At 39.7% G+C, this 11,347-nt stretch overlaps 1 protein-coding gene across 1 annotated transcript in view; it reads right to left on the minus strand.

The window, feature by feature from the left end:
- Window positions 1-8,152: 8,152 nt before the first annotated feature.
- LOC134456024 (serine protease 33-like) overlaps window positions 8,153-11,347 on the minus strand; it is a 55,078-nt gene continuing 51,883 nt past the window's right edge. The window contains exon 9 of the mRNA XM_063207441.1: window positions 8,153-9,352. Coding sequence (XP_063063511.1) covers window positions 9,244-9,352 — 109 coding nt within the window. The 3' untranslated portion in view covers window positions 8,153-9,243. The remainder of the gene's footprint in view (window positions 9,353-11,347) is intronic.

Here is an 11,347-nt window from a genome sequence, read left to right on the forward strand (position 1 = left end):
TACCTACATGACATACTCAATTTAATATCAGCTTCATTAATTATCATTAATGTATGCTAATTTATGCAAATTTGGGCTAAATATTTACCAACGCACATCTCACCTCAATTTCATTCATTCTATTTGTATATCATGCCCTGCAAATTTGGTAATGATATATCCTGTTGTTGAGGACTTACCACTTGGTGCAATGTTATATTACACTGAAGCCACTTTACCATATCTATGACACCATTCTGTGTACATATTTTTTCTGTCATTTCCATTAACATCAGGCAACTTTGTGACCATTGAAGTCGTCTGAAGCATATAATCACTAAAATGATATATGCTGCATATGATATGGTAAAGGTCTAGGTATCAAGTCCAAAAAGTTCAAGATACTCCAGACACAATATAAAATGGGCTCTGTGTTTAACTACATCATGATGTCAGACACTACACGCGCTATAGCGTGGACACCGGCCATACTAGTAAAACCACAACACAGTACGATTCTAACAAGACAGCAGCATCACAGATATCTACCATACCACAAGGTAAGTGTGTAAGGTCTGTGTGAGGGGGCAGTTTCAGTGTATGTGTGTGTGTGTGTGTGTGTGTGTGTGTGTGTGTGTGTGTGTGTGTGTGTGTGTGTGTGTGTGTGTGTGTGTGTGTGTGTGTGTGTGTGTGTGTGTGTGTGTGTTACCTGCAGGAAGAACTGTTTGATCAACTATTATGTTGCGCCGTTGCTGCTCAAACCTGTCCAAATGATGGTGGCATATCTCAGTACATACATATACAATCATATATACAATCATGCATGCATACATACATACATACATACATACATACATACATACATACATACATACATACATACATACATACATACATAAATGCACGCACGCACGCACGCACGCACGCACACGCACACACACATACATACATACATACATACATACATACATACATACATACATACATACATACATACATACATACATACATACATACATACATACAGTCCAGTCCAATAAGTATTTGACCCCTTGCTGATTTTGTTGGTTTGCCTACTAACAAAGACATGATCCGTCAATAAATGTTATGATAATATGTATTCTAATATGGAGAGACAGAATATCAAAAAGAAAATCCAGAAATTAACTTAAGAGAATATTAATTTATTTCTATTTCATCGAGCAAAATAAGTATTTGATCCCCTGCCAACTGATAACAGTTCCGGGCCCACAGACCAGATGGGCACTTCCGATCAACTTGTCATCTGAATTAAAGACACCTGTACATACTAACATGCATAAAAGACACATTGAATCAGCAGAATCTGTCCATAGTATGAGTGAATCAGTCACACTCCAACCTCACCAGCATGGGAAAGACCAAATAGGGCTACAAAAAATGGGCTACAAAGCCACAAGAAAGAGACTGGGTATTATTGACCCAACTGTTGCATTTCTTCCAAAGTGTAAGGAATACAAAATGACTATCCATCAGCCTGTCTGGGGTTCTATACAAGATTTGACCTTTTGTAGGGATGTGATAATCAGAACAGAAAGAAAGCACCCTAGACCTGTACGGGATGAACTAGGCAATGATATCAAAGCTACTGGGACCAAAATCACTGAGAAAACTACTGGTAGCACTCAATGCCACAGATGTTTAAAATCATGTAGTGCACACATGGTACCTCTACTTCAGAGGGAACCTGAGCAGTCCCACCTGAGGTTTGCCAATGAACATCAGACTGGTTTAGGATATGATAAAGAGGTGCTCTGCCCTGCTAAGGCAAAAGGCAGTAACTGAGTATGTATGAGTTTTTGTCATATTTGCAATAATAAGCATCAGTTTTATCATGTGAACAAACATGGAGTTTGAAATCAGTTGTTTTGAGGGTAAAAAAAAAGGTGTAAAGTAAAACAAGCTGAAAATCCTTTGGGTAAACTAAGGCAGAAGACAGTAACTTCAGTTACTGCTTTTTGCCTTCTGCTCTGGACCTGCAGAATTCTGGAACTCTGATGTTCCAAACTGAGGCAGAACACAGTAACTTCAGTTACTGTTCATCTGTTAACAGTTAAAACTCCTTCTTTAAATTTCAGTCATGTAAATAAAAAAAAAAAAAATGAAACTATTATATTATGAAACATGATCAGCCTGCTAGGAAATGTGTGTAACTATTATTTGAGGTAGTATGAAATACAAATACACACACAAAAACCATTTATAATTATATTATTATTAATAATAATAATAATTTATATGTTAATAAACATGACATTTTGTCATAATGACTCTAATAGTGTGTATACTGCTTAAATTATATGTCAAAGTTGTATTTGTTGCTTATTATTCAGATTTAAAATGGAAGTTACTGTCTTCTGCCTTAGTATGACTAATAGTCATTCCGGGGGCAATGCTAAGGCAGAACACAGTAACTTCCAAAAAAGGGTCAAAGGTTAACTATTTGTAAAATTATATTTTTATGAATAGATGTAGGCAGGCATACACTACACACTGTGAAAATTACAGCTTTGTAGCTATAACCAGATTGTGGTGACATTCATTTATTTTAAGATAACTTTAACATCATTTTTCTCAGTTTCACACTGGTGAGTTACTGTCTTTTGCCTTAGTAGTCAGATGAAACCAAAATCAAGATTTTTGCCATTAACACAATTCAATGTGTTTTGAGAAAGAGAACAGCTGCTTATGATCCCAAGAACACCCTCCTCACCATCATGCATGAAAGTGGTATCATTATGGTTTGAGAGTGTCTGTCTGGCCAAGGCACAGGACAACTTCACATCGTCAATGAATGGATGGAGGGAGACATGTAATGTGCAATCCTGAGTGCAAACGTCCTTCCCTCCAGCACGACACTGAAGGTGGGCCATTTTTGGATCTCACAACTTGACAATAATACACAACATACAGTCAAAGCAACGAAGGAGTGGCTCAAGAAGAAGCATATTAAAGACGTGAAGTGGCCTAGACAGTCTCCAAATATTATCCCTATAGTAATTCTATGGAGGGAACTGAACCTCCCATTTGCCAAGCTACAGCCACAGAAAAATGGGCAAAAATCTTTTCTACTATATGCACAAACATTGTCATCAGCTAAAAGAGGCATCTGACCTCAGTGCTAGACAACTAGGCTTTAGCCAGATTCGCACGGGATAAAAATTACCTATGGACCCCTGGTAATTCGCAATTACCCCTGGACCTCCGTGATTTTTCGGGCGCATTCAGATGGGATAAATAAACGTCTGATATTTACTCAATGCACAGACATTACAAGGGGGTGCAGACGGTGCGCCTATGTAAAATTACCCCAGGACGCCTGAGTTTCGCCAAATTACAGTAGGTAATTCACGGCGGAATTATTACCTCACAAATCGCAGACATGGCACATTTGCACAGGACTAAGAACTAAGACATTCTCTGTAATTATTCCGAATTACCGGGGGTCCATAGGTAATAAAAGTCCCGTCCGAATCGGGCTTTTGTCACAAAGCACCTTATCTTCTTTAGCTAGAGGGATCAAATACTTATTTGCCTAAAATAAATACAGATCAATTAAAATATATTATTTTACGCTATTTTCTGGAATTTCTTTTTGATATTCTGTATCTCCATGTTTGAATACATATTATCATTAAATGTATAGACTGACCATGTCTTTATTAGTGGGCAAACCGGCAAAATCAGCAAGGGATCAAATACATATTGGACTCACTGTACATATGCATATAAACACATATACATAGGCCTACATGTATACATGCATACATAGGCCTATATACAATCATACATACAGTATATCACGAAAGTGAATACACCCCTCAGAGTTTTGCAGATTTTTGAGTATATCTTTTCATAGGAAAGCATTACAGAAATGTAACTTTGACACAATGATTAGTGACCTTTTAACAACAGATTTAACTGCTTAAATTTCTTGTTCACTCAAAAAAACAAAATACAGCCATTAATGTTTGAACATGTACTCACAAAAGTGAGTACACCCCAGATTAAAATCCGGTAGAGAAGGGGCTATGTTGGCTCGAATCGTCTCGAAATGAAAAGGGATGACAAGGGAGGTCATCAGTGTGCGTTTCAACCTTTCTTTGCATTGAACTTTTAAATGTTGAGTCTGCATCTGGCTTAAATAGATTGGTGTGAGATTTGAATGCAATCCTATGGAGAATATCATGATCTGCTTCAGTAGTCACAGTGCATGTTGACATGCATGTTTCTTTTAGGTGTATTTCAGATTGCCAATGTTGACAGCATTCATGCATCCCCAAACCATGTCAGTCCCACTACCATGCTTGGCTAGTGAGAGGATACACCTTTTTTGTAAAACTCACTTGTTTACCACCACACATGCTTGACACCATCTAAGGTAAATCTGTTTATCTTGGTCTCTTCAGATCACCCGACATGGTTCCGGTGATCCATATCCTTGGTCTGTTCATCTCTCTTGAGACACAGGGTAGATGAGCCCATGGCTGGATCTGTGAGAGATTTTTTTTGCATCTTTCAAGGAGAAAATTGTATTTTTGCAGCACTCTGCTGACACCTGAGTGGAACTCGGGAAATCATCTGAGTGTGCACATTACTGTTCTAGTCATGGGCTCATCTACCTGGTCCATTTACAGTCACTAGTTCATAAAACCATTGAAAAACTGTCTAAAGGCATTTCTTGACCCAGTCTTGAAGTTTCTTGTTGAGTGGCCTTCAGTTTTCAGCCTGTTTTGCCTTGGACATGTCTCTGAGTGCTGAATACAATGTTCTTCCGGACACTCGATACATGTTTCAGCTATGAAATATAACAGCACTGCAGGATCACAGTTCTGTGGTAGTTTCACCTTCAATTCATCTCAATCTGGCAGTTACTTCGTGAGCGCATTTCATGTGACACTGGTGGCTTTGTACCGGTGCATTGGAAGGATTTGACCAATATCTTTGCAATTTCAAGACAGCCACATCCCTCTGGAAGACTTCATAATTGTTTATAGTCTTTCCCATTTTCCAAGAGGAAAACAAAGTTGCCTAATAATTATGCACACCTGATATAGGGTATTGGGCTCCTACGATCATGCCATCTCATATTATACAAATATGCATGACCTGGAATGCCATGTTCATGTTCATGTCCATAAAGGGTGGTGGTGGAAAATATGCATATAAGGTCAAAACTTGTTTGTGTAATAATTCTGCACCGTGTGTACATACATACACTAGATACATATATACATACCTAAATGTACATACAATACACAACAATAATGAGTACACCCCATTTGAAAAGTATCAATATTCTGTACATTATTTCAATAAACAAAAAAAAGATATATCCACAATATGCATAGACTATCTTTGATACAATAGCTGTTGAACATACATAATAAAAGTATGTTTTATAACCAGTTGCCGGTAACACGTTACTGTAGTCGGACTACTTTTTTCAGTAACGAGCAGTCTAACGCAACTACCATTTCAAAACTAGTAGTCACATTAAAGTTACTTTTAAAAAACACTCTGCGTTACAATTTCTGCTATATAGGCCCGCCTACTTTTTGTTTCAAGCGAGAGGTTTGTAGCGACGCCTGAGGAAATGATATTCCAAAAAAACTTTCATGAAAGGTGATAGAGGGATAAATTCGTCCTGCCCTTAAATCAGATTGTGGGGAAATGTTGTAGCCAAGGTATACATTAGGTTCTGAATCTTAATTCATCGAACAGTTTTGCCGACATCATCAGCATTTTCTAATTCATAATTTGGATGCAGGGACGCGCACTCTGCAGATGCGCAATAGTTGCATGACAAGCAGAGAGAGGGGGAGAAAGGTGAAGGATGAAGTAGCCTGTTTAAGAAGAAATGTGGTCTCTGCGCAGATGATGACAAATTGAAATGCACACTTGGGGTGCACCCCAATATGTGACCTTGCCTCCTCCACTTGCCTCCTCCACTTGCTTCTCGTCATGATGACATCACAACAGCATTATATTTCAATATCTTGCAAAAGCTCAATTGTAAATTCTTTTTCTCATTTGCAATTGGGATGGTGAATGAAAAACAGTCCCTCAAAAGTTGTTGTGGCGAGGCTGACAGCTGGGAAACTTCATAGTTTTCTCCACGGAGGAGGGGCCAGGAGGCGGGACGAGGAGACAAGCACAAGTGGAGGAGGCAAGGACACATATTGGGATGCACCCTTGATCTACTGATACGGGTGTAGTCTATTTAAACTAGCGTCGAAATGACGGACAGGCTTCAGAATTTAACTTCTTTTAAAAAATCTGTCAATGACGGACAACCCTCTGTTAACGTGACCTATGTGGTAAATAAAGAGTAAAGGTAAACTTAAGCAAAACATTTGCCTTTCATATTCAATTTACCCTGCTTTGTTTTCAAGCTATTTAACTGTAGGACTATTTGAGTAGCCTAGACTTGCTGCGACAGGTTCTGAATCTCTTACTGAACAAGTAACGCGACTGAATTGGAAGCCTTCTTCCATGATGAGACTATTTAACCAGAGTCATTCAAAAATCGTGGATAGACCTACTCATACAGTATATCACGAAAGTGAATACACCCCTCACAGTTTTGCAGATTTTTGAGTATATCTTTTCATAGGAAAGCATTACAGAAATGTAACTTTGACACAATGATTAGTGACCTTTTAACAACATATTTAACTGCTTAAATTTCTTGTTCACTCAGAAAAAAACAAAATACAGCCATTAATGTTTGAACATGTACTCACAAAAGTGAGTACACCCCAGATTAAAATCCGGTAGAGAAGGGGCTATGTTGGCTTGAATCGTCTCGAAATGAAACGAAATGAAAAGGGATGACAAGGGAGGTCATCAGTGTGCGTTTCAACCTTTCTTTGCATTGAACTTTTACATTTTGAGTCTGCATCTGGCTTAAATAGATTGGTGTGAGATTTGAATGCAATCCTATGGAGAATATCATGATCTGCTTCAGTAGTCACAGTACATGTTGACATGCATGTTTCTTTTAGGTGTATTTCAGATTGCCAATGTTGACAGCATTCATGCATCCCCAAACCATGTCAGTCCCACTACCATGCTTGGCTTATGAGAGGATACACCTTTTTTGTAAAACTCACTTGTTTACCACCACACATGCTTGACACCATCTAAAGCAAATTTGTTTATCTTGGTCTCAAGAGAGATGAACAGACCAAGGATATGGATCACTGGAACCATGTTGTGTGATCTGAAGAGACCAAGATAAACAAATTTGCTTTAGATGGTGTCAAGCATGTGTGGTGGTAAACAAGTGAGTTTTACAAAAAAGGTGTATCCTCTCATAAGCCAAGCATGGTAGTGGGACTGACATGGTTTGGGGATGCATGAATGCTGTCAACATTGGCAATCTGAAATACACCTAAAAGAAACATGCATGTCAACATGCACTGTGACTACTGAAGCAGATCATGATATTCTCCATAGGATTGCATTCAAATCTCACACCAATCTATTTAAGCCAGATGCAGACTCAAAATGTAAAAGTTCAATGCAAAGAAAGGTTGAAACGCACACTGATGACCTCCCTTGTCATCCCTTTTCATTTCGATTCATTTCGAGACGATTCGAGCCAACATAGCCCCTTCTCTACCGGATTTTAATCTGGGGTGTACTCACTTTTGTGAGTACATGTTCAAACATTAATGGCTGTATTTTGTTTTTTTCTGAGTGAACAAGAAATTTAAGCGGTTAAATATGTTGTTAAAAGGTCACTAATCATTGTGTCAAAGTTACATTTCTGTAATGCTTTCCTATGAAAAGATACACTCAAAAATCTGCAAAACTGTGAGGGGTGTATTCACTTTCGTGATATACTGTAGTGTTGTATTGCATTTCGGTCATCTAGAAGGGTTACAAAGCTAACTGATATGTTGTAGCTTAATAATTGGCCTACAACGTGACACAATTGGTGCACAACTATGGTGACATCGCTGGCATTTCTATTAAGAGGCGCGCACTGCAGAAAGACACTTGCACGAGCATGTGTGTTGCCTGATGTAGGTTAGATTGCCATATGATGTATACGCAGCTACAGGCAGGGAGAAAGCGAGAGATAGGGAGTTAGCAGCCACATTTTAGTAATTGAGCAATCAGTCTCAGAAGACTGTAGGATTCATTACATCGTTTTCTATCAAACAGTTGGGTATAAAACAATATTTTGCAAAGCAAACCCCTTCCCATTTCAGTCTGTAAGCAATGACACAAGATGGAAGAGAAATGACAAAAAGCCTGACAAAGGAAAAAACAAAAATGCAAACAAGCAAAAGTTATACACCAGAATGGTCAGTATGGACTTTATGGAATGGACTTTGAGCATGTTCCAGAAAAAGCATAGGGTCAGAACATCCACGGCTTCATGAAAGAACTTATTCCTCTACTCCTGGAAAAGAAAAAATACCCGTGATCGAGTATGCCCAGCGTTCTCCCACCACACTTCCAACAAATGCTGATCCAAAAGGCAAACCAAACCCACCCAGACTGATTATGGTAAAACTTCTCAGTCTTCAGGATAAACAACTGATCCTGCTTCTCGCACGAGAGACAACTGAGCTCTTCTGTCAAGACACCGAGGTCTACATGCACCCCAACTACAGCCATGGTGCTCTTCTAAACAGTGCTGGACAGACAATCTGGCATACTGGGAAAATGCCCGGTGAGCTGACGCCAATAGGTGGCCGGTGATGTCCGTTTAAAAAAATAATTGTTATTAATGTTTTTTTATATATATATGTGACCCGCAGCCCACGATTTTGTGCTGACGGCCCTCGGCCCACCTCCAATGAGATCAGCCGTCACATAAAGAAGTTGGAGGGAGTCTCATTGGTGCATCTGAGTCAGACTGAAGTATTCATTGCGGCCCCACCCCTGTCCTGCATCGCTTACATTTGAGACATAAGCGAAGGAGAGACCAAAACAAAACGGACTCAATGTTATGGACTCAATGTTAACTGCTAGCATGGGGGTAAATTTGCACTGCCATACTCAGAGAACGATTGAAAGTAAAGGAGAAAGGTGAAACTCACTTATTTAACTCAAGGGGAGGTGTAATATGAGCTTATTTCCCTTCACACCCTGGACTTGTATATTGTTCACAATGTTACTTTTCAAAAGGGGTGAACTCATTATTGCTGTGCACTGTACATGTAAATATATTGATACATAAATAAATACATTCATACACTCATAGGCCTATATGACTGTCACCATAGCAACCTCATACCTGTCCTTATTAGGGTGGCATATCTGGAGGGGTGGCCTGTTCAAGGGCTGGTAGAATACCTTGCACTCGGTCATGTTCCTACAGGGCAGTCAAACACACACACACACACACACACACACACACACACACACACACACACACACACACACACACACACACACACACACACACACACACACACACACACACACACACACACACACACACACACACACACACACACACACAAATTGTGATGTTTGTCTGTGTACTTAATGTGTATTTCTTTTTAAGATTTTTCGTCTACTCTGCTGTTTGCATATTTGCAGTGTGTGTGTGTGTGTGTGTGTGTGTGTGTGTGTGTGTGTGTGTGTGTGTGTGTGTGTGTGTGTGTGTGTGTGTGTGTTTGCTTTTCCTTCTGCAGTGAGTTCCAAGTGGCTTTTAACAGAGCCCCAGCGGCAACTGACAGCGGCAACTCCATGCCGTGCGCGCCAGGACTGAAAACATTTCAGACGACCAGCCTTCTGTCAGCTACGCTCACACTATTCTGACAGGCAGCTCTCCTCCTATGCTCTTGTCGCTTTCGCTACAACCTTTTTTAACTATTAGGCCTATTAGGCTACTAGCACGAACCTTGCTGTAACAGGCTGCCTTTTTAAACGCGAGGGCCTGACCGTTTCAATAACAGGACTTACGCAGATTATGCCCAGAGCTACTTCTGCTCTGTAAGGTTCTGTGTTGGTGAATGCTTGTAGTACCTACTTGTAACAGTAATACAAGTAGAAAAGGAGTGGTTGTGGAACGAAATTGCGACAAGGGCAGAGGTGGAGAGCTGACTGTCAGAGTCGTGTGAGCGTAGAGCTGTCAGTTGTCCTGTTCCGAGTCCTGGCGCAACTAAGTTGGAAAGCCCACGCCATCGGAAAGAAAAAAACAGACAAACAAAAAAATCAACGACGACGCTATAGCCTAGAAGTAACAAAGGAAACGAAGATTCCAGTGATATTATTTACTTTTAGTTAAACATTGTCATTTTGTTGCGCATGGTAGAGAAGAGCTCCTCCTCTCTCTTCTCCTTTTCGTCTCATATCTTCTCCTTCCTTCTTTGAGGTCTGCGTATGTGAGGCTTTGTAGTGTTTGGCTGTGTGTTTGGTTAGGCTACTGTATGTTAAAGGTCTGTTATGTGAGTGGCTTGTGATGTGATTCACTGTTTTCAGAGGAATGGAATGAAAACAAATGACATTGATTAGGCCTAAGTAATGAAAGTAAAACATAAAGCAGAAGTTTAAAAAATAATGAAAAAAAAAATGTAATATGCTTTTTATGTCGGCATATGGTATGTAGGCCGATAGTGTATCTGTGTTGTGGAAATAGTTGAACAAAATGACCATAATTTAAAAAATAACTAGCCTAACGCATTGTTTATTTTTGGTGAGATAAAAAAAAGGCTAGTTGAACTTCTATTTGGCTGTCCTCTAGCCGAATTGGCTGGTGATGGAAGAAGTTAATTTAGAGCCCTGGTTACATTCAACTGAGTGATTATCAGAATGCCATTCAAATGAGCCAGTTTTTTTAATGGCTCTTTGAAAGGAACGAGCCACAATGATCCAGATCTCGTCACAGACCCATGAATCTCTAGTGAAATGCAGATCCAAACTGACAGGCGGACAACAGATGCGTCCGTCTATGCCAATGGTTCTCCCGGTGTCTGTCTGTGTTATTGCATTCTGTTCTATGGGGCATTTGAAATGGCACTTAAGGATGAGACTGAATTGTGTTTAGGGGGCTTGTTGTGGAGCATCTGGTGTCGTGCGTAAAGTGCAAATTCTTGTGGTGTTGCTTGTCACTACTCCAACTCTGAACAGACAAAGTATTTTTCTTGTTATTTATTTCTTAACAAAAGTAGTCGAACGCATGATCAAGAGCTGTATCTGCGCGCGTGGTGTGCTGTCCAAAACAGACTAGACCTCTCCATCCCCTGCTTTGCAGTTCTGGGCAGTTCTGGTAAACGCCTTCCTGGTTCACAAACATGCAATGCATCTCATAAATGAATCTGATAGGCCCTACCTTATTGATTTTATTCTCATGGACTCACTT

This window comes from Engraulis encrasicolus, chromosome 1 (assembly GCF_034702125.1).
Source record: "Engraulis encrasicolus isolate BLACKSEA-1 chromosome 1, IST_EnEncr_1.0, whole genome shotgun sequence".
Taxonomy (NCBI): Eukaryota; Metazoa; Chordata; class Actinopteri; order Clupeiformes; family Engraulidae; genus Engraulis; species Engraulis encrasicolus.